General features: G+C 40.4%; 1 protein-coding gene across 1 annotated transcript; it reads right to left on the bottom strand.

Moving 5' to 3' along the window:
• Nucleotides 1–146: 146 nt before the first annotated feature.
• On the bottom strand, nt 147–23,044 carry cds2 (CDP-diacylglycerol synthase (phosphatidate cytidylyltransferase) 2). Its single transcript, XM_030060120.1, has 13 exons — nt 22,840–23,044; nt 16,027–16,169; nt 14,564–14,660; nt 13,324–13,421; nt 11,445–11,584; nt 10,052–10,110; nt 8,816–8,898; nt 8,202–8,289; nt 7,752–7,820; nt 6,544–6,696; nt 5,842–5,961; nt 5,458–5,561; nt 147–4,361 (listed from the first exon to the last, which is right to left on the bottom strand). The coding sequence occupies exons 1-13, from the start codon at nt 22,903–22,905 to the stop codon at nt 4,226–4,228; spliced, it is 1,356 nt and encodes a 451-aa protein (XP_029915980.1). The 5' UTR covers nt 22,906–23,044; the 3' UTR covers nt 147–4,225.
• Between the last annotated feature and the right edge of the window lie 1,659 nt (nt 23,045–24,703).

Raw genomic sequence — 24,703 nt, 5'->3', positions numbered from 1 at the left:
ATCTTTCTTCAAAAAAAAAAAAAAAAACTGTACATACATGTAAGAGTCCAGTCTATTTTGGTGCATTTCAGATTACAAAATGGGGAAGAAACCAAAAAAAAAAAAAAAAAAAAAGAGGGAACAAACAAGTCTCACACACACCACCATGCCATTTTGTTTTCATTTAATTTTCATTGAACCAAAGCACATTTTAGCATCAAAGACTATAACTTTTTCTCTAGACAAATGTACAACTCAACACAAACCAAAAGCATCGCACAATTAAGAGTAATCCATCAAAATCAGAGGCACCATCGCCCATATAAGAGAATCTATAGCCACAATACAAAACAAACAAAACAAACAAAAAAAAAAACGTCCACGAGGGGAGCCTAATGTATGTGGGGAAAGTCACGTTGCACAACTCCCGTACATTCCTCAGAGGTCCTGACCGGGGAGGCTTAACAAAAGCAAAGTGGCATTGTGTTGATTAAGAATGGCACCGAGGGGGCTTCTGGGTGCCACGTGGACACTGATCAGTGGTATTTACAGTTCACTGATGGTGGTGGGTTTGTCCCTTCTACTCTGCCTCCCTGTGAGTAGATCTTCCCAACCTGCTGGGAGGGAATGTGGAATGTATCAGACAGCAGTGCTTAAAGGATAGAAACCTCTCTGCTTTCAGTGCAGCATTGGTGTTGTGGCGGGGCCGACCACAGGAGCTTCAGCTCTCTCTAGTGGTCATCTGGGACGCAGGCGCGTGGCAGTACTGGAGCTGCAGGGCCAACAGCCACCGCAGACAAATAGAGATATTATCGGTGACTGGCGAAATATTAGTCGTTACGTTACTTTCTGGAAACTTTCTCACCTTCTCAAAAGGAGACGACACAATTACAGAGCTACAGTATCTGTGTTGCTGCGACAGAGAGCACACAGGTTGACACGGAGAACAGCTTCTACCAAGGAAGAGCCTAGAAGACACCCAACTGCACTAACATCACAGCAACAAGAGAGAGCATTATCGCAATGCTCTGTCCTACATGGCATGGATAATACTTTAAATATTCTTGTAAATTAGCCTAACCCAAAAAATAGCAAAGAACACACAACATATTTCGGAACATCTTCTTAAATGCACATTATAATAATAACTCTTGAAAACAGTTGATGTACAGGTAGAGTGATAACTTAAGAGCAACAGGTGCAACACTGCTTGGATATCAAAAACACACAAGTCAAACTGAGGAGACTCAATGAGTGGCATGATGGTTCATGTATGAGTGGCGTCGTGTTCGAACGAGGATGACAAGCCATGTCTGAATCACTTTAGTGTTTCATTCTAAAATGATTTCTTGTCATTGACAGAAAACAAAATGAAAGACATGAGTCACCGTGGATAGCTTTTGAGAATTATATCTGCTGTTTTTCTTAAATAATGACTAACGGATTTAAGCCAGCAATTTTTTTTTCCAAAACTGATATATTTGGTATTTTGGGATATTAATCCCTTCAAACACAGATAAGTGAGCACAGGCTATGAGGGGTCTTATCAGTGAGCCTCCAATCATCAGTTAGGTATTACAGGATAAAGAACTACAACACATGATACCTGGCCCCATTTTACATCTATGAACAAAGCCTTAAGTAGGTCCATCAGTCATTTGCTGTACACAGACGATAGCAAACTGAGACAAATCCATAAGTTGTTTCAACAGGTTATATAGTGACATCATACTCTTAATGACTTATTTCCGTATCCCTGCTACATTGATTATGTCTGTATGTATTGCTGTTTTCCCCTTTTACATTCACTGAGTCCAGAAAATAGTCCTGCTTCATTTATATGAACACTTTACAACCTCCGTAGGGTTTGTCAGGGTTCACTGACAACGCAAAAGAAAATTTCAGGAGAATGATAACCAATTTCTCTCTCTGATTGGACACTAAAAATATGGAAAATATGGACATGCACAAAGGGATGCCTGACAGGGGAAGTGGATTGCTGCAGATTGGCCCTCCAATCTCCCAATAACCAGAGACGGACAAACACACTGTACTGTCCAGACCCTCTTGTTCCTCTACAGTGCTCCAGTAGGTTTTGATTAACTGCAGAATTCATTTGGCCAAATAAATTTTAGAGATGCAAGCTTTTTACAGCTTCCATCCACAATAACAGGCACAGAGTCACGCTACTTAAATGTTCCTAAATATTACTAAACATTAACCGTTTTCAGCCATTACAGCTTCAAAATGTTATTGTCCTATTTAGCTGCCACATACTGTCACTCCAATAATAATAGCTTACTTAGTAAAACATTTTATAGATTTCAGTTAAATAAAAATGTTTTTGACCCAATATATTGAACATAAACAAAGCTCTGCCCCAGTGAGTGGGGTGGTAGGGCTCAACAGAGCATGACATAGATTGTTATTGATTATCAGTGAAATCCCTTGTGGGAAATTTCAAAATCAATCAAAAACGAATACAACACCGAAGAGGATGCCAACTTTAAAAACAAAAACAAACAAACAAACAAGTTCCTTAATTTCACAAAGGCAAGTGAACTGAAATTCTGGAGATGGCACAATTTTTTTTTAAAAAACCTTATGTTAACATGACCCCTTTGAATGTGGGAGACTATTCCATCACAGGTCTGATTGTACTAAAGAGGTCCAACACCAGCTTCAGACGTGTCCAACTTCTTATTAGAGCAAAAGTCACACAAACACTACAAGTTAAATCTTGACCAATGGTAGGCAGATGTTTCTTCTTCTTTGTTGTTATGACGGTGAGGGCTGAACATTTTGAAACTGATTGTGGCAATAAGGAAACGAGCGTGATGAAAACCTGCTCCACATATACAGTTAGTGACAGCTCCATCCCAACACTATCACATCTCCAGGCCATAATACACTGATCCTGTCACTTTTACACTACCAAACATGAATTAGGCAACTTAAAGTGGCATTTACTTTTAAGGTAACAGAGTGGGCCAGTTAAAAAAACAAACAAAAACAAAACAGTGTAACATTAGTTCCTCTGCTGTTGCTTCCTAGGTGAACGTGTTCTGAAGTGGTAAATATTCATCTGCACTGAGTGTCCACAACATTTGGACTCTGTGCTAATTGAATGGACCAGGGTGGCCAGGTGAACCCAAGTAAAAGCTCTGATTCCTTATTAGAACAAGTTGAGCAGTGACAGTGATTTGTCAGTTCTGAGACCTGGACAGGACTGTGCTGGTGTTACGTCCACTGGCCTCACTTTGATTACTACAACACAGTGAGGGAAAACCGTGGATTCACAATAATACACAAGATTTTGAGGCATATGTCGAACCACTAAACTTAACTGGATAATTAGTTCACCCTTGACCTAGATTTTGTAACTCTCTCCTGACCGATTCAGCACTCCCCTCAAATCCCTAATGGTGCTTTGCTACAAATTTAGCCGTCCATATCGTACAATGATTGCGCCGTGTGTCGATATCAGATGAATTTTGACAAGGTATGAAGGCTTTGACATGATGAATGGCAAAAACACAACCACTGAAAAAAACAAGCATATACACAGGAGCACATAAATGGCAAAGCAAATTTGTCCTGGATAAAATTGGCACAGACAAACACATTAGGATATAATAGAACATACCAAATGTTAAAAATATAACCGCCTATGTATAAATAGAGCCAACCACAACAAAGAAAATTTTTAAAAAATGAAAACAGGGTGGCTTACGCAGTTGACGATACAGTGTGACCAATGTTGAGAGCAGTGCATTAAAACAAAAATAAAAAATAGAATATGTACCATAAAATATTCACAAACATTAATAGCTATATAGAGGATATCCTGTATACAGGTAGAAATGTACAGCTGACAAACATTATGTTCAACAGTGTGAATAGATAGGTGTCTATCTTGGAAATTATGTAACAATACAGTAATTCCCTAACCCAACCTGAAGAAAGAAAAAAAAAAAAAAAACAAACAAAAAAACACTGAGAAATAAGAAATGTAACTCCCATACATACGTACCACATACACACAACTGTCATCCACCCACACAAACACTATGGAATGACCCAAGGCTTTAGTTTTATGTTGTTGTTTTTTTTTTTCCTCTTGGTTGTGTTCTCGCTCACACGAGCGCTGCGAGTCTCCCAGAGCTCCAGGGCTGGTCGGAGCCCGGAGGTGCTGCCCTCCTCTCTGTCTCCCCAGCAGGGCCAGCGGGTGTCGGGCTGGGAGGCTCTAGGCGGCTGCCTCCTCCAGCGCTGGCAGCAGGCCCTTCTCTGTCAGGTGAGCCTTGAGGGAGTTGAAGATGTGGAGCTGCTGGTCTGGACGAAGGGCCAGGAGCTGCTGGATCACCTTGCTGGGGTTCGGACCCCTGAGGGAGACAAGGAAACACAATGAAACACACATGCAGTGTACTAAATTAACTTTTTGGTTCACGTGCCAGTAAAGAAATTACCTGCCAGTGATGTTTACCAGCCAAAAAAGGAAATGTACATATTAAAGGCCACTATGTAACACTGCTAAAGTAAGAGAGTACCCTTTAGAGGCAAATGACAGAAAATGCATATTGAGCACGTAATTTTTCAGCGAGTCAGGCTGAGTATGAGAACCACATAGACTCAACCTTCAAAGTGCTTATTCCATGATTTTTGTCATTTGAATCAAAATGTTCTCACTTAAATTGACCCTCAGCAATTTTGCTTAGTGTACCTTTAACATAAATATGTCAACCTACCCATTTTAATGGCCATTTTGTGTATAGATCAGGTAGTGAAAATGCTGAATAAGGACACAAGGAGAGTTAGAGTTTAATTTAAAACTTCCCCTCACACTTATGCAATGGATCTCTGTTTTGCTTGCATCCTCATTTTTTTACTTGATGTCCTCACACCTGCTGTGTGTTGCCACAGGGGAATAACAGGAGGTTTCAACTAATGTTAGCTTCATTAGCACCCCGGCTTTAGAGCAACCGCTGGTTGAAGACAGGTGCAAGGTTGCAAGCACGGCCAGGACTTGATGACAGGCAAAAACCAATGACAGAAAATGACAGACGTGTTTGAATGTCATCATCTCAAACAGCTAACACCCACCATGGCGGGCAAGCCTTGAACTTGAAAGATTAATTTTACCCCCATTAAATGCTTGGCATCAGACAGAATCACTCTATGAGCCAAGTACACCAGGGCTTCTCATATAGCATACTGACCTTGAACAGGACAGGACATACTTTGGCTGCATTTTTATTGACATTCATTTGGCAACTCAGTGTCTCATTTTTCACTATCTATCTATCTAAATGTCTGCAACATGACTATGATAATATCATCCGATTACTGCCAAGTTTGTGAAATATACAAGCCTCAGTATCACCATTTAGAAATCCTATTCTAAAACAGTGAAGCTAGCTGGTGAATGTCAGGTTGCACCAGCCAATGTGGCCTGCTAAAGTTCAAAGGTAAACATTTCACCTGATGAAGCTGGCGATGTAGACATTAACAAAGGTGGCCATGAGGTACTGGCAGTCGAACCGATCCATGATGCCACCGTGACCTGGGATGGTGTTGGCAAAGTCCTGAAAGGGCAAAAGACCTTTAATATCTTGTGTACATGTGATAGGAGTTTGCTTTGGTGAACTAAACATAAATAGTGCAAAGTTGACAGACATTAACAGACACGATATGCTAAGTAACACAAATATTGTAAGATGCAAATTGTTCCTTATGTATACACACATGCTACACTATACATTGTACTGTATACAAGGTTAAAATATCTGCAGCTGAATTCATATTTCTGGAGTATTCCAACACCATAAAGCCAGTGTATGAGCAGGACTTTCTCCCCAACAGTACCTTGATCTTGAAGGCCCTCTTGAAGCCACTGGCGAAGAAACCTCCAAAGGGTCCCATGATGGAGGCAAAGGCAGACAGAGCGATGCTGTGGATTTGGAATGGATAGAGGCGCACTGTGGGCTAGAGAGGAAGAAAAGGAACGGTGAGCTATACAAAAACAATCATCCTCAACACTGACCGATCAGCTTTCAACTAGATTTAACACTGAAAGTGGTGAAGTAGATATGAGGTTTCCTAACATGTTTTTCCATTTTAAAATACCATTCTTTTCTAGACTTGAATTTGACATTTTTTTTTGTCTGCCATACGATATACGCTGAACATATGTCAAAACCTAGCAGCTTACATAATTATAGCCTACCTAGTGGTGCCGTTTGCCAATATATTATGTTTCATACCCTCCAACCCTCATTCATCACAGGCTTTCAGATTGTGGTTTTGTCACTGAGCTCACACTGGTCATTCAGATGAATTAGCTGAATGACAAGTGACCTAAGCTTTGTTATATGCATGTAAAAAGAAACTTTTCCGGATTTTCATAAGTATCTGTCACAATGACAGATCATGAATAATTTTTGTACAGCCAATGTTGGAGTTCATATATATACCAGTTTGAATATATCCTATTCAGGCCTAATCCAAAGGGATAACGACAAACCGGTCAGAGAAAGACACAGCAACAGAAACAAAGGTGAGTCTCACCCATCCAGTGAGGGACTCCAAGACGCTGGGCAGGGCGTAGTCCTGCAGCTGGAACAGCTCCGGCGGCTCACAGTCCACCTGGAAACTGTTGGAGTCGTTGTTGAACTCCACCGGGCACACAAAGTAGCGGTAGCCTGCCATCACGTAGGACAGCTGGGAGGAAAAGACTTAAGTGTTAGTCTGCATTCACAGCAATAATAACAGCACAGTCCTACCAGCTGCACCTGTTTCTGAGAGCCAAGAACCTTTCCATGATGGCAAGAGCAAAGAGTATTATGCTAATCAAAAGGTACAGATAGTCTTTACCCATTTAAATAATTCACGCTTACTTTACATGCTATATTCCCCAATAATCAACCACATTAATTGTGAATATCTAAATTACTTTCATATTAGCTGTTGCAAAGTTTACTTTACTCGACTCTTAACCTGCTTGTTTAGCCATGCTTTAACCTGGATCAGGATCAGGAACCATTCATTTCATTCACTTTTTTTCAGTGTTTTATTGATTTTTTTTATCCCATGTAAGGCACTTTTGACTTTAATGTATAAAATATGCTACATAAATAAATGTTGATTGAGTGATTGACTGATCAGTCTGCTGACTGCTGAATTGTTTGATGACTGCTTGACTGGTGAATGCCTGATTGACTGACTGACTTACTGATTGATTGAATGATTAACTGATTAACTGATTGATTCTGGGTTTGTGTTGGGGGTCAGGACAGTTTCTTATAAAATTTAACCAGCTGGTCCAACTCTTCCACGCTAACAATTGAGGAAATGAAGCATCCAGGCCTAACAGCAGCCACCAGTTTTCTGAAGTTTTCTGAAACTCAACAAGTTCTCATGCTGCATGGCCCACGCCCGCTGCCACTTTTGACTATATTATTTTTAAATTGAGGGAAAATGTATTGCGATAATTACTGTTATTGTGTTACTGCCCAGCCCTTATTCAAACACAAAAATTCCATAAAGATAATCTTGAAATTGAAACTAAAATGATGAGTATGGTGTTGGGAAAACTATAAGGCTCCCCAATAAAGCATATCAGCCATGCAACTATGGAAACCCAGAGGCATTATAACAAGAGGTCCACTGTAAACAAACAAGGTAATAAACAGACATAACAACACAAGGCTTTATCAAGCATTGCAGTTTAGAGTGTAGACATGAACCAGTGTGAGTGTGTTACACTGTTGACTTACCAGGATACCAAACACAACGGTGGAGAAGAAACCACCGATGAAGCCCTCCCATGTCTTCTTCGGTGACAGCTGCAGGGGGCAGTTGCGTGCGGATGTGAGTTGATATATCACCATGTGTCATCAAATATCTTAAAACAGTCTTCAAACTTCAGAAAGGCACTAAAATCAAAACTCTTACAGGGAAGGTGAAGGGTCCTACTGAATAATGAACATGCCTCCTCTTACGAAATTCATCCTAATTGACTCTTTTCACTCTCCATTACCTTGCCCACACACAACAGTCATATTTTACTGGGAAAAATGATCTTCAGTTATCAGGTGCCAATTTCTCTGAAATACAAACTGTATAATCTAAAAGTGGGCACTATTGGTGATGCACAATGGCTTGTTATAATCACAGTCCTTCCCTGTAAGGCTGGTGCAGTTCCTGAGAGTGACAGTAGAACCAACCTTGATGAGTGGGGTGCGGCCAAAGAAGAAGCCAAACATGTAGGCCATAATGTCATTGCAGATCACACAGGAAATTGGCACAATGAACCTAGTCAGACAAAGAGGAATTTCTATCACGGACAGATACTGTATGAGGCCTCAAATTACACACTTGAGATACAGGAGACACACTGAAAAGAATCCATTATATACAATTATGTGTGTATCATCACCCTCACATGCTTTTGATGAGGCAAATGGAAAATGGAATTGCATTAGCTGATGGCCCGCAGTATCCTACAAAGCTCAGGAGCAGTAAGTGCAGTTGTGGAAGAAAAAAAACCCCACAAAGAATGGACAAAAAGCTTATTCATGCTCTGGAACAAGCAAGATCGGATATACAGTATGTAATTTAGAAGAATTTATGGGTTTAATTTTTGTTGTAATGAAATCTTAACCCTATTCCAACAAAACAGTATTAACTGTATTTGCACATATTGCATTTTTTTACAGAGCAGAGTGAAGAGCAGAGGAACCAACATCAGTGTTAACACAATTATATTTTCAGAGCAGAAACTGTTAGAGAGAGGATGCCTTTTCTGGTGGTTAAACCAAGCAGTATAAAGATTTGTTACCAGATCATCCCTTCAAACAAGTTGTGGATGATGAGATGAGACTGGGTCACCACGATCAGCAGAGTCACATGAGTCCAACCAAACTGGAGAGAAAAAACACAAACTTCTATGAGACAGTGACAGAGAGACAGGCTAGACCAGGTACTGTTTACAGTCATGTTCAAAGTGTGAAACTGAAACTACTATTCATAAGACAGTGATAAAGCCTTTATAGTGATTATTTCTTGACTGGATATCAGAACATTTTAAAAGGGTAAAATATTTTCTTTTGGTGAATATTTAAGAAAATCCACTTTGCCAAGCTGATAGGGAATTTAAGTAGTTGAATGGTTTCAGCATGAAATAATATCAGGGCAGCAGTAATCAAAAGGTTTTAGAAATAGGCTAGTGAAGCAAAGGTTGTTGGTTCAAATCCCAACAACGTTCTCAACGTCCTCAACAACGACTGTAGTTGTAGTCCTCAGTAACTAACAGCGAAAGACTGCAAATGTCCTCAAAACCTTGTTGGGAGTGTGTACCTATGTGAATATTTAGCTGGAAAACGGTGTGTGCTCTGCAAAGTGCGAACCTTCCTGGGGTTGTGCAAGTGCAAGCGCTGAGCAAAGAGAAACACATATTTCAATGCCTGTGTTGCTTTTTCGTAAGGCATTTTACATGTAGTTATGCAAGTTAAGTGCTCCTTACAGAGTGGATATGCTGTTGCAAGGTGCAGAACATACACAGCTGCTGTGTGCATGGCCAGCGTCTGTGTCTGCCATTTCCTAAACTCAGAGCTCAGGGTTTGACTCAGCAGGAGTTGAATAATTGCCTATTTGCCCTTCAGTGCAAAGCTAAAACTGTCTTACTGTGGCCTGAACATTTCATGCTACACTGTTGTTTGTAGCGCTGTTCCTGATGCTAAGCCTTCTGTTACACCAAATGAATTCAAAACTCTTTTGAGTCAGTTTCTTGTGCCCCCTATAAGGAGGAGTGATGCTGTAATACTGTATCAGAGCAATCCCTGGCCCACTTCTCCAGTTACAGGACCATTCATGATACTTGTTTTTTAGTTAACACTGCCAGTGTTGTACAGTTGAGTTCAGTGTAGTTTGGCTCTGTCGTCTTATTGCTCCCTGAGGTGCTGGAGCAATCTCTGGCCCAGTTCTCCATTTACTGATGGCCTGCAAATGAGTAAGCCTCATCAATAATGTAGCAGCCTAGAGGCGGGAGGCCAGGAAGAGACCAGGAGCCACTCACCATGTAGAACTGAAGGCGGTAGTGCTTCTTCACCAAGCTCAGCACAAACATGCAGAAACCTGCAACACAGAGACAAGAAATGAGTGCTATGTTTGGCAAGTAGTGAGGACCTTATTTCTTAGAAGAAGGAGGAGATTAATTAATTCATAATCCAGGCCATCTTTGGTCAATTCTCACTAAATTTAGACTGACCTATATATAACTCATCATGAATGTGCAGCGAGAGGCTCGGGATTAGAGGAATCATTCTTTTTCTATGCAAGACTGAGGTGAGGATCCTGTAAGGTGCTTTTATAGAATAAAAGAAATTTTATAGAATAAAAGAAATCAAATCAAATCATAGTCTGGTCAGCCAGGCAGCTGGTCATCTGTAAACATGTCGACTATCATTCACTCTTTTGCAGGGTCCACTTGACATTTAGGGCACAGCGAGTTCTTCCATTTCTGTCAAGATGAAGGACTGCAGGTTTGAGCTTTTTTCCATGGCACTATTAGTTAAAAGCCTACACTTGCCAGCATCTGAGTATCCCCGCCTGATTTTAAGAGCACAGACCAAAAGGCTGCGTGTGACAGATGCGCCAGTCAGTTTCACCTTGAGACTGGCAGGCAAGACGCAGACAGTTAGTGTGTTTCCTTCCTTACCGCATCCTGTTTGGCATCCGCTATCATCCTGCACCGCTGAGTAACTATTAGACAGCAGCGAAGAAAAAAAAATTCTTAAAAAGTGTGCTTAATAACTAAAATTACTGTCTATAAAGTAACTAGCTTAATCCAATATATATGAATTACCTGTCCCATTTGTGGGTACATAGTCTGAAGTGAGCCAGTGACCTGATAATGGGAACTCTTGTCACTAGAAGACTCTAATGCCTTTTAAGTATGGCCAAGAGGGATCAGTTGTACCAAAAAGCCATATAAAGAAGCCTGTCTTTTGTTTTGACAGTTTCAGGTAGACCATAACTGCTTGAACTGTTAAACTTCTTGTGCAGTCGAATGTGTTCATGAAGCATAGCACTAGCATAGCTTTAAAATATTGTTCTTATATAACCAACATAAGATGAATCGATACAGAATGAGACACTGAGAGAATATTTGAGCCCATTTTGCCCATTCACACAATTGTATGACATGTTTTCAACATTTAAAAATAACTGTGGCAAATGCTGGCACACACTGCAGGAAATTACTCAATTCTGTACCAGGCTCTTCTCCACATTATTTGTTTAACAGGTGTGGTGGTCAATTAAACAAACTCTCTCTGAGCTGGCAAACCACTAAAAATTATGAAAAGACCACAGAATTTTGCTCTGATCACAGAGTAAAGATAGAAGTGTCTGAGAAGAAATGATGGATGAACTGTTAGGGGCTTATTTTTCAAACGCAGTCTCTGTACCTGTGAGGTAGAGGGCAAAGGAGATAAAGCGGTGGTATTTGCTGAGGATGCGAAGTGGCTCCTCCCTTTGCACCAAAGTAAAGAAGTAATCTGTCACCGTCTCACCATAGAAGAAGTAGTTCACACACAGCAGGAAGTACCTGTGGGAGGGGTGGGGGGAGTGTTCAAGCAAATGCACACATGTCACAGCTCCAGAAGTGACTATAAAGTTACACTCTGCATTCAATAAAGCTGCAGAAAAACCAAGGGAAGTGTTGTGCTTTGCCTCCATGTTTAGTGGAGATTGTTATAAATAGCATCAGGGTATAAGACCTTGGACACTAAGATATTTAACATGTTGTGTGAATAAATTGTGCTCCAGCCAACAGGAATGTGTGCACCTGAAAAGAGTAGTAAACTCTCCCCAGATGCATAAATGTCCCAAAGACAGAAGTTTTGCCATTTAAACATAACTGACTGAATGTGGCATATAGTTGTTTTTTCCAATTGGTTTTTCACAGCTTAGTGAATGCCAAGTAACAACTGAACTACCACACTGGACATCTGTATGCCACTAGAGCTAAAACTAAACTTAATATTTAGAAACAGAACTGACAATTTACAATATTATTGCTATTATTTTCTGATTGGCTTAATAATCTAAATCTAGGGCGGAAAGTGAATTCAGGTCACTGAACAAACCTCAGGAAGTCTGCAATAAAATGAAACATAAGACAACAAAATAAGAAAGTGGCAAACAAGAACATTAGCTATTATCATTTTTTATAGTTTTATAGCCAAGACGGCCTGACTTAGTAAGAACTATCAACCGCCTTGGCTGAGAAATTCTCACGATATTAATTCAATACATTAATGAATTTCATTTGAACCAAATTGTCATCCGAGTTTCAAAGTTGGACATCTTGATTAACAGCGATTTCTCGGGGTCACTTTTTGACAGGTTACTCATGATCTCTGCTCATGTTATCAAGCCAACAACCCATAGCATAACTCTTTAGTTTTCTATTTGGGAAAAGGGGACATGTTAATTTTTTGGCATCCCTTTCAAACATGTTTTGTCTTCCTCAGTGCGTTAAGAAATGACCTGTGGAATACTGTGCCTCTGACGCTGGTCCCATTAACAGGCTCCCATATATTGTCAACAAAATGTAAATCTGTGTCATTAAGTTTGAACGACCAGTAAATGAGCACTTTCTTGATTGTACGAAAAGGTTTAACAGGCACAGACTAACAGGTACCAAGAGGTGGACAGGAACACTTGGCTTGAGTGCTACACGAGCACTACATGAACGGTACACTGCAAAACAGTGCTTTGCAATGCTGGCTGTAAGGGCTGCTGGCTTGAAAACAACAAAGGATGTTGAGCTGAAATCATAAAGAGACCTGTCAAAATCAGGTTGTGCATCACAAAGAGTCACTACAGAGGCACAGAGGACTATTATTGAAGAGAGCAGCATGACGCTCAAGCCAATGTTTCTACTGAAGTGTTTCAGTGCATCAGACTGGATCACACCATCAGATCACGACAGCTACAATGTTACACCAGTCGGCTGGAAACACTTCTAATTGTTATCATTAGAACCACAAATTTAATATTAACTGTGCTTCATTGTTGGTCTGCATTTAGACTAGATTAGCCAACTAAAAACCAAAATGGATACAATTCCAAATGTTGACAGTTTTCTTGTGATTGTTGTAATTATTGGTAATATAGAAGGTGCAAGATGGCAGACTGACAGCCATCCCTGCCATCACCATGAATGTGACTCCTTACCCAAGGACACACTGAATGTCATACTGTGTGTGTGTGTGTGTGTGTGTGTGTGTGTGTGTGTGTGTGTGTGTGTGTGTGTGTGTGTGTGTGTGTGTGTGTCCTCACCAGCTCAACGTTCTAAACCAGGGCAGGTGGTACGAGTGATACACACTGTAACCAATGGTGATGATCTCATGGAAGCACTTGATCTGAACACAGAGAACCTATAAAGGGAAACACACAATGTGTTGTCACACACGACACGGCAAACACAAACTGTGCATTGTGACTGTAGCTGTGTTCTATGTCTTAGAGACAAGAAATGGGTCAGAGGCATATCGCTTGTGAATTCACCAACAACAAGAGTAATCATTTTGTATGTTAGTAAGGTGAACCAAGGTGCTATGTGTAGTATATTTAAATGTTAATATACAGCATCAATGTCAAATTATTTAATATATGGCATAATTGCTTTATGTATCACTGATGAACATGTTAGAAGTGATTTCTACATTTTATTTGTCATTGACTCCCTCTTCCATCTGCCAGTGTGAGAGACTCTGAAAGGTTTAGCTCTGCCTGTAGAGCAAGAGCAGCGCTCACTACTTTGGATGTTTATATTCACTTTATGACAAGTAAACAACAAAAACTCTACAGTGATGGCAGCTGTGACGCAACTGGTCACTGACCAAATCCTGTATGCGTGCTGCAAGAATTGTCTTGTTTCATTCTGTTGGCTGACGAAATGGAGGATGTGGAACTGCACATAGTAGCTACATATGCAGGTGTAAGTTATTTTAGCTTACTAGCCTTCAGCTGCACTTCCAAAAGAAGCAAACATCCCTGAGCAAAGGGTGTACACGATTTTGCTCAACCTGTCCTGTCTCATACTTCAGTTAGTAATTTCCTACATTCTTTGAAATGACATTCAACAACCATGGAGAAGGGGTATAAATTTGCTTCTCTCAGTCTAAAGTGGGCTTATGGGTATAGAAACATATTGTGGCTTACTAGCCAACTATGTAGTGAACACTGGGATGTGTATATGATGGCGGTTACACCACCTTGTGCATTGTGTGGCTGCATTGCAATATGGTCTTTTGTTACCTCTGGTAGCTCTTCTACAATTAATTTCTTAATGTATTAAAAACCTTGATTTTGATATGATGGACTGACTCCAAAATCTGATGTTTTGGTTAGACTGATTTTTCTTCTGCTATTAAAGTCCAGTGTAGCTGAGCTGGACATATTTTGACACCAAACAGCCACCAGGCAAAAAATGGGCCCAGAAATTCAAGGAACATGCTTAATAGCTGTTTTGGATGTGGTTAAACAAACAAACAAAAAAAATCCTGTCTATACTCACAATCATCATGAGCACCATGGGGCCCAGGTAGATGATGAGGAAGAAGAAGGAGATCATAGCTAGGGTGAGGATCCCTCGTACCCACCAGTTCTTCCATCTGAGAGGAAACACACACTTATCAGCTCAATGGGAAGCAACACAGAAGCCTGCAAACATACAGTAATCAACTGTTTGACTCACTGAACTGAGATTTTCAATCCACTTTCAAAACACAGATCACCCAAGAGTAAAAAGTGGACCCAACAAATCAATTGTCCTGTGTGAGCCGAGGGAGATGGGCAACAGGGTGATATGGTGGTTACAAAGACTCAAAGGTCCCAAACTCGACTCTCCACAACCCCATGTCTTGCTGAAGCATTGTTGAGCAAGACATTAAATCTCTCCCTGCTCTTGGGATGTTGTACCATGGGTGACCCTGCACTTTGGCCTTCCTGTGGGCAGTGGATCAATAGACTATCACAAAGAAACAGCATGGTGTTCACTTTTTATAACCTGTAGACTATGTTGTGTCATTTGGGAATGTGAATTTGTTGCATCTTTAAAAAGTCTAACACACAAGGGCACAACATGAGGTTGGACCAATAATTATTCTGGCAGAGATTTATACAGCTTACGCAACGACAAACTTTCTGTGCAGGCGTATTCATTTCTTATGTGTCATACATCACGGTGTAGGCCCACATTGCCTTTTTGCTTCCCTTGTTGAGCAGTGCTGAGATGCACATCCAGTAGAACAAGTGTTTACTGGTTAGGTTAAGTGGTCATATCTGGAATAATAATGACTTAAAAACACTTGGATCACATAAAAAAGTATAATCAAGTCAAGAAAAAGACCCTAGAGTGATACTGTTAAACATTGCTTCAGTGCTGCTCATTTATGTGGGAAGCTGATGGTACAGACAATGCAATATGCAAATGAAAAATGCATGAAAATATTTTTAAAAATGCAACTATAACAACATTATTGATCAATGTGCTTGAAGATGCAATGACATGGGTGCCACTTCAAAATGTATTTTCATACCGTGTTAGAGGTAATAAATGGCTGTGTTGACAAGTGCAGTTTTTGCCCTGTGAACCTCCCATGTGTTCAGGACTTTTCATGTATTCTTAAAGGGGACTTTTTTGGCCCACAACTTGCTTGAAGAACTATTTTCTTGTACTGCATAAAAGCCTTTTTTTGTGTAGCTGTGTAACACCTGCTTCACACTTTATACTGCTTTTAATCAAAGGAACACAAATCACCGTGTTTTCTTGAGAAAGCTGAACAATATCAAACTGTCACAAGTAATTTTCATTATTTTATACCACCCATCATTTATTCAGGGATGGCTTACTGAGCAGCGTTGTGTTTAGAAGCAACATCCTGCTTTACATTCATACATTTCTACACACTGTAAGTAGGGAGCATTTATTTTTGCAGATCTTCTAGACTATGCTTTCTCCTTGAGCAGCAGGCCTACCGTGAGGAGAGTCCAGACAGAGCCTTGTTCAAAACCTCAGGGGTGTCATCAGGTGGGACTGGCACCTCTGGGACCCCTGTGTCCGCCTTCGACTCACTGTCTGATGCACCATCCTTGTCCCCCTTCAGTTCATTCTCTGAACCCTGATTGAAAGACAGACACATATCAAGGAAATGAGGCACTGACATTTAGTTCAGAGGATTTGCTCTAACAAGAGGACCACCAAAGTAACTACAGAAAAGCCAAAAACACAAAACACCAGAGACTCTACAGTCTTTCCACTTCCTTAGGACAGCAACTTGAGATTTTTCCACCATAGAGACCTTGGAGAGGGGGATGGGATAGCAGTGGATCCCTCCTGGGTCCAGTCCAGAGTCAATTTGAGTTGGTGTTTAAGAATAGCTTGCACATGGATATTTATATCATGGTATATGGAAATTGGCAGTAACTGTGCAATAACTATGTTTTTTTTTCTAGCAGTGAGAAGCCTCTGCATTTAATTTATTGTAAGAGTGCAGAAAGAGTGCAACATATATCCTGTTTGCAAATAAGTTAACAGTGTGCACTCAAAACAAATAAATACCTATTTTTATGAAGGGACAGCTCAAAATTAAACCGCATGATTCAGGTTATCTAGGTTAGATGGCTCACTGTTGATAGTGTTGCCATTTAGAGCATATAAACTGTACACATCTGTGTTAGTGGTATGTGGTGGTGCTGAGGGGCTTGTCTGCAATAATGTTCATGAAACTGCAAGTATTTTTTAAAAAACAAACAAACACTCAACACCATTCTTTTTGTATCTGTGCTAGTCTTTTTCATATTATAAAAATAAATCTGTCTATACTGGACTTGAAAATTCAAGTTTCAAATAGTGTCGAAGCTTGTCCCCTCTGTGTCACGTCCATAACACAGTGAATTTGTCATGTTTCTGCAGCATGTAGACGTAATCTGTATTTTACAGTAACATCTGTACAATCCCTGGGGAGTACTGTGAAAACATATGTACAGTTAGGTCCATAAGTATTTGGACAGTGACACAATATTTATAATTTTGCCCTTGTACACCACACCAATGGATTTGAAATGGAGTAATCAAGGCGTGATTGAAGTGCATACTTAACTGTATGTTGATCTGTGTCTCCTCAAAGAGACATGAAACATATTTCGTTATACATGATGGAACGTGACAAAAGTCCAGGTTTAAAGGTTTCCCATCCAGAATATATTGTTCAATTCTATAATAAATATGTAATCAAACAAACTGCCTCATATCCATGACTGACTGAGCTCAGAATTTTAATAGAACAAGAACACAAGCAAACCGATGGATCAGTCTGAGTTTAGTCTACATCAATCTCCATGCAGGATTTCCAGTGCAGCATTGTGTGGGAGGCTAAACGCAGCGCCAAATCATCTCCATCAATATTGTTGCTTTCCCAGTTCCATCTGTTCTCGGGAGGAGGCCTGCTTATAGCAGCCCCAATCTTTGCCTCTCCATGGTAACAGTTACCAAAGGGTGTCATCAGATGTTGACAGTACCACATTACTGCCTGTCTGATAAAGACGGCAAAGTTTGTCCGGCTGGCTCTCTCTCTCTCCCTCTCTCTCCTCCTCCCCCCATATACCTCCTGACCCTGTCTCTCCTGGTGTTGACCAAATTAGGCTTGGCGCTCTCACTCACATTCACACAGCAGACAGTTGGCCTGGTGTTTCATAACGCCCACACACTCTTGCGAGGGCTGTAACAGCACCAGCACTACTGCAGTCAGAGGTATTTAATAGCATACTTTGCATTTGTGTGCCATTGTAGAGAGTGGCTCTATTTTTGTCTCATCACTTTGTCTTTGCTATGTTATGTTAACTTTCTATTTACTGTACATCTACTATTATCATGGTGACAAGACTGGTTGAGCATATTCTCGCCTTTTTGGAGATTTTTATTTAAGGCATAGCCTGGAGAGGATCATGCATTCAGTCTTGTGTATCTGTCTATCTATGTGTCTGTCCTGAGGTAATCTCGCAAACTATCACACCTATCAGCCAATATTTTTTATCCAATTGCGGTCATGTTCGCTCCGATCACGGATGAAAAAAATCCAAGGCACGTGTTGTGCTGTTGTTAGTGTTTTGTGTCTTAAATCATAAGCCACCCTCACCCTGGCGATGAGTCCCCAGTTTGTGTCCAAGTAGCACACTACACCATGGATCACCTCTCTTGAGAGCCAAAAAGAAACAGCTCATCTTGAGAAGCTTTGGGACTTTTACAATATATTCTTTATATTATTCTGTATTATATTTGAAACATTTGACAATACAATTAGTTTCCGAGTCTCTCCACAGTTTTGCTCAGCACATAGGGTTGCATATAGTCCAGAAAAGGAGAAATACATCTGACAGAGATCTGCACTCTAATGAGTGGACTCCTCTATTTTATTATTAATTTTTTTAAAGGTTAATGTTAAACGAGTGTAAGTTGTTTTACTGCCCACCCAGCTGACGTCTTTGCTGTGGCAAACCAATCAAATCCGCAATTAAACAGATCTGCACACTTGCAAATTACCTTAAGCTTAAAAAATGTTATGGAGGAACCTCTAATCCATTCATACAAATATTTACTTGCACCTTTGTAAATCCTTTACTTATCTTCAAATTTAGGACACAGGTATGTCAATATATATGTGAATTCCTCCACATGTTCTCAGGTTTTTTGCTACTATAATTCCTTTATACAATTCATTAGGCCTAACCCAAATGGGACATAGAGGTGTTGGGGCAGTAGGTTGGCTCTATAGAGAGAATTGTCCTGCACCTCAAGGTGGAAGTCTGAAGGATCATAGGTTTGACTGCCACAAGAACAAATGTGTCTCTTTCTTGAGCATGAGAGTGACCCTTTCACTGCCTACTCCTTTCAGGTCTCTCTGGAAGATCATGAGCCAAAATCCAAAAACGCTTGACAAATGAGGTACTGCAATATTATATTAAACTGCTATAAGAAGTTACATTCCCACTCGCAAGATTTGAAAAAGCCCATTGCTTAGGAAGCCCTACTACAAGCAGTTACACAAAACACAATTACAAAATTGAATATGTAATGCTCAACACATTTCAAAGCTATAGTGCATCGTGAGCATGTGTGTGTACACATGCACGCACACACACACACACATTCTCCCAAAGGCTGCAGCGACCATCACACTGATGAAACATCTAGGCCCGCTGGTTTCTATGGAGACGATATCCTGTCATTCAGGATGCTAAAGTTAAAAATAGACACTCATTTCACATAAACACTCCCACTGCTCCCCTTTCATGCTTCCTGTCAGATCAGGAGCAACATGTTGTTTGTCTTTGTTTTGTTTATCTCCGAATTGACTAAGAGAAGCTAGATCAACTGACCATAAAAATATATTCAAAAATTATGTTCACATGTTTTCTCAGGGGATTTAGAACATTAGGCAGAGACCTCAGACCCTGCAAGTCTACACCGAAAAAGTGAGAGCACCACAAACCTGTTGACATTTGTTTGATGCAGCCCCAGTATTCTGCATATAAACAGCTCTGAGGGTTTTAGATCCTTATTAAACAGGGAGAAAAAGAAACAAGGAGGTTCATGATCATGGCCACCTCATGAGCCACAAACAGTTTAGTCCAGTTGTTTTGAAATGTTCTGAATGCCCATCAAGCCCACAAATGTGAGTCATATGGTCACTTGGAATGTGACTGCTCTACATTGCCTTGAAGTACACAACCTCTACACTCTTTTACCAAGAATACTGACACAACACTCAGACAGTCTTAAAGATGTTGAGATTTGAAACCTTGCTCGTCTGAAAACTTCAAACTGACATACACAGATCTCGGCCAAAAGGATTGATAATGGTGAACAAAGTAAACAACTACAGTAGACAATAGTGATGACAAGTGATCTAGACAGGGTATAAATAAGCCCACACAATAGCACTCAAGTGAGTCGAGCCAACCAACCGAGGCAGCTGAACACCAGCTATTTCTGTTTATTCTCGGGAGAAGCTCGGAGGCTATTTTCTTATCTTTGACAAGGAAGGAGTCTCTCTACATCTTAAAGTCTCCCCCAACCATGATACAAAAGGAAAAACAATGAAAATAGCAAGAGACACAATGGACGGATGCCGCCTTCATGGTTTAATCAGCAGCATTCAGATCTCATATTTTCATCAGGCTTTGCAATTTTACTGAATTATGGGAGCTTAAATGAAATGTATGGGGATAAGTTATCCTCATACCTAATTTGAAACATCCCACAGAGGATGCCTTATAATAAAGCAATAAGATACGCACAGTGTGACAATGCACCAGTTAACCTGTAATCAAAGGGAGAGTGTGTTGAGTACTAGAAATACACCTGACCTGAGATTTGTTCCTAACCTGTGCCAGACGTTTTTTTGAAGAAAACTACCTTGTAACTACCTTGTACTACTTGCAACTCCATGTGGATTACATTTTATGGTCAAGCTGGGAAATTACCACCAGCTGCACATGGCTCAGTCCTGATTGGCAGGTTTTAATAAACTACCAGATGGTGATTCCCTGCCTTCCACCTAATGAATGCTGGGATAGACTCCAGAACCCAACAACCCTGAACAGGAGTAAACAAGTGTGGAAAATGAATGAATGAATGAATGAATGAATGAATGAAAGAGCACTTTGATGGCCTGAGTATCATTTCATGTCAATCACACAGATGACTTATCCTAGTTTACTAGAATAGGCCTACATCAACACCAGGTGCCCTGTCCCATAGCTGCACATTAATGCTGAACATTATGGTAAATAATAATAATAATTAATTAATTAATTAATTAATTAATTAATTTAAAAAATTGTTTTCTTACACTTGCATTTTACTGCAAATATAATTTGTAATCCAAGGCATGTCTGTAGCACCATATTTTACCTTTAAAAAAAACCCTGCAGCTTCTACAATTTGGATAACATGATTTCAATACCATTTTTGGTGAATTGTTCAGCCCTACTGCAAATGGATACTTTACTGAAGCCAAAACAGTTCAAGTACAATGAGTTTCTGCCACCTAAACATTAAACACTTGTGAGTATTTGTCACGCCAACACATCACCTGTAAAACCTCTCACTTTTCAGCTCTCACCCGACAAGACATGGAGAAAATACCAGCTACTGTCAGCATAAAAATGTTTCTGGTCTGTCTACCATACCCTACAAATGCCAACCTCCTTCCTCAAGACAGGGAACACTAAGATAGAAAGGTACATCCAACTGGCAGCAGGCTGTGATGAGGAGCACCCCACATGGTAGCTGAGCCGGAGCCTTAGAAGGACAGGGGTCATGACTGGCTGAACTGAAAACTTGTACAGCCAACGACCATAAATTATACAAAGACTGGTGACTTTCCACACAGCACCTAAACTAAGAATGCATAAACTAAGAAGACATCAACGACATCAGTTTGACAATGAACAGTGCTTCCCGTTAGTGGAGGATGACGTTAATGACTGACTTCCAGTAAGTCATCTTAAATGGCTATTACTAAATAAGTGGTGCCACACTTGATTGTAATAAGTAATTAATTAATTTCATTACTTGACAGAAACGCATTTTAAGTAGTACCTCAAACAAAATCTGAGTTCATTCTTCTGGGCAGCTCTATTCAGAGTTGTATCACTCCCAGAAGAATTCACATAAAGGATAGACTATTAAAAATAAGTCATAGCACTGAGCTAGCATAACTAATTGATGACCATTCCCTGACATGGGCTTGGCTAGTGCCTTGACTTCTTTGGAGGGCACTTCTGGCTGTCCTGTAATTTTCTGTAATCATGATTCATGTCCTCCTGTCCTCCATTCCGATTAACCACATCAACACTCACCACGCCCCTCTCTGGGCTCTGACTACTCCCTGGGACACAATATTTACAGTGATATTGCCAAACACAGACAACACATGTCTTCTAATTTTCATTTCCCTACTGTCTAAAGGAAACACGAGTATAGTTGTAATATATTGTAAGCAGAAAGCCTAAATAGTTGCTGTTAGAGACAGATACATCCACTTCGCTTGGAGTCAGCAAGTAGGCAGAGACGATGTAAACAAGCCAATCAGCAACAGTTCATTTCACTTCAACGTTACAAATCTAGCCAGGAGTCTCATAATACAACTTTACTGTTGCAATGATGTAGTACCTCAGCTGGTTAGTTAGCAGATAGGTCTGTGCTGACAACAGGAAGCGCTCCACTATATGTTTTGCTTACAAGTAGCTAGCTGGTACGCTTGTATTCGCTGTGCCTAATGCCACGCTTCATTCAAAAATCTGTGATTTTAATATTTCCTTGCTTAGCGGCAGATGGATACACATGCCTGGACGTTGCTTACATGCTTTGTAAACAACTGGGGGCACTCTTCGAGTCGGCATATCTAGGATACGGAAAGCAGTATTCATTTCAATAAAATGTAAGCTTTAATGATAGGTTTATCTGCTGTCTATGCGAGGAAGCATGCACGGAGTGAACTGTTCCAGAGGCTGAGATTTTGGTGGCTGGTTGACGTGTATACTGTTCCAATAGCTTCTAACGATCCTTAAAACGTCTCAAGTCACTTTGTATGAAGTGTGCGCTGTTGCCCATACACAATCAAACAGTAAATTTACAGATTTGGGAATGATTTTAGCCTCGCAAGAGAAAGCGGAAACCTAACGGGGTTAACAGATAGCTTTAGGCGCTAACTGCTATTGACGATGTAGGCTAGCTCGCTAGCTAGCTCTAGCTAAATGGCAGGAGCGGGTCCAGGCTAACATTACCTTGTCATCAGACTGCTGGTGCTGTAGGTCGTTGTCTGTGGTTCCGCGATGCCTCAGCTCTGTCATCTTAGCAGCTCTTAGCCCAGCGACAACAGCGAAGGCCTATGGCTTCCGACACAGTCACTCGTTATTGGGACTCCCAGGTCTTCTACTAAGCTTCTTAGGTTTTCCACAGCAACAATTTTCACTCAAACAGCACGACCAGTGTCACTTTGAGCAGAATGAAAAATGAAACCTCCTGTCCTGGCTTTCAAAATAAAACCACTGCCAAACGATGCAGAAATTTCTGCCAGCATCAGGTAGTAAAATTAATACTGAGACCGTAGATATGAAGATCTGCCGTAAAATGAAAATATAGTGGCTGTTATTTTTATTCCTCAAAGACCTTCTGGATAGTAGCGAAAGTAAAGTAAACTGGCCTGGCTTACATGTTTTGCTGTATTTCAAAAGTTAAAGCTTTCCCCCGAAGAAATGATTTAAATGATTTAAAAGATAATATCAATGCTGTATCCAAATATATGTTCTCTGATTCAAATTAAAATCTTGACAAATGACTTAAAGGCAAGGCCAGTAATGTTTCCTTCAGTTAATGATTACTGTCAAAGTTTATCCTCATGTCCCTACTGTACTGCCTTACCTGTCTTTTGACCCTGACTAAGAAAAAAATCACAATACTCCCTATTTACTCCCAATTTATCATCAAATTGCGTGCCTATATTGGTTATAAGGTGATTTATTTATTTGTTTATTATTTAACAAGCGCCGTTTAAATTAGGCTTATTACAGCAATAGCATGGAAAAATTTACTTTATTTTCGAGGCAAAATCGCTTGACTTCCGGTCTAGTTCAGCTCACTGACGCAGCTTGACGCAGCTGGCAGTGTCCTCTGACGTAATGTTTGTAGCCCCAGAAAGGTGTGGGATGTGTTCAAGACTGATTCTGTGCAATGTAGCCTACTGTATTTTGAAAAGTTCAGTAATTGCAAATCACCATTTAGTGCCCTCATTTAACAAAGCATCTTTAAAAATGAGTTAATAGAATTCTGCCCAAGAGTAAGTTAAACATCAGACATTTACAATCAGCTGCAGTAGTTCCCGATGTGGGGTCCAGGGGCCCCACTTGGCCTTTGTCAGAGCCCTTGGGGATCCTGAGTAAAATGACTCCCTTTTTAAGTTTCATATTAGGCCCACTCTTGTTTTATTCATTAAAAGTTAGTATAATGGAGGAAATGTAAAATCGTGGCAGGTTACCTATCATCCTCTGCACTGACCTCAGCAGCAATAAGAATGAGAGTAATCCAGTTCTATTCTCGATTTTCAACAAAAGCCTCCCCTCTTCTTCATATTTGAAGGCAAAATCCCATCAGAGAGGGAGCCATGACTTAATGCACATCAGCTTGGTTGTCCTTGTCATGTAAAAGTCTTGGAAGCCTTTCATCTGAGAGGAACATTTCTGAGAGGAGCCTGCATCATAGACGCATGATGCCACTATTTTACATTGGCTCATGTCAGTCAGACCAGTCTTCCCTCTAAATCGACTAAGTGATGTTTATTTATAGCGGGAGCTGATGCTCAGTTGCTATAAACTGTATCTGCAATTTGTACCTTTAACACCAAGTGGCAGCAAAAGCTCACAAAAGCTGAGTCAGAATCTGTATGTACGTGTGTGTGTGTGTGTGTGTGTGTGTGTGTGTGTGTGTGTGTGTGTGTGTGTGTGTGTGTGTGTGTGTGTTTGTGTCCATGTGTCTTTCAGCCGTATGGCATGACATGTGCCAGCAGTATAAATACTTAATGGGCTACAACTGTTGTAGAAATGAATGGGGTGAGCATTACGGTCCATAAACATCGGTTTGACAGGTTTGAGT

Source organism: Myripristis murdjan, chromosome 9 (genome assembly GCF_902150065.1).
Source record: "Myripristis murdjan chromosome 9, fMyrMur1.1, whole genome shotgun sequence".
NCBI classification, from domain to species: Eukaryota; Metazoa; Chordata; class Actinopteri; order Holocentriformes; family Holocentridae; genus Myripristis; species Myripristis murdjan.
This window is presented reverse-complemented; position numbering and strand designations above follow the sequence as displayed.

Coding starts and splice junctions, on each gene's coding strand:
- cds2 (XM_030060120.1), bottom strand. CDS start 22,905: ATGACAGAGCTGAGGCATCGCGGAACCACAGACAACGACCTACAGCAC. Junction 10,111..11,444: donor CTTTGCCCTCTACCTCACAG/GTACAGAGACTG, acceptor TCTGTGTTGCAG/GTTTCTGCATGTTTGTGCTG. Junction 4,362..5,457: donor TACATCGCCAGCTTCATCAG/GTGAAATGTTTA, acceptor TGTCTCCCTCAG/GGGTCCGAACCCCAGCAAGG.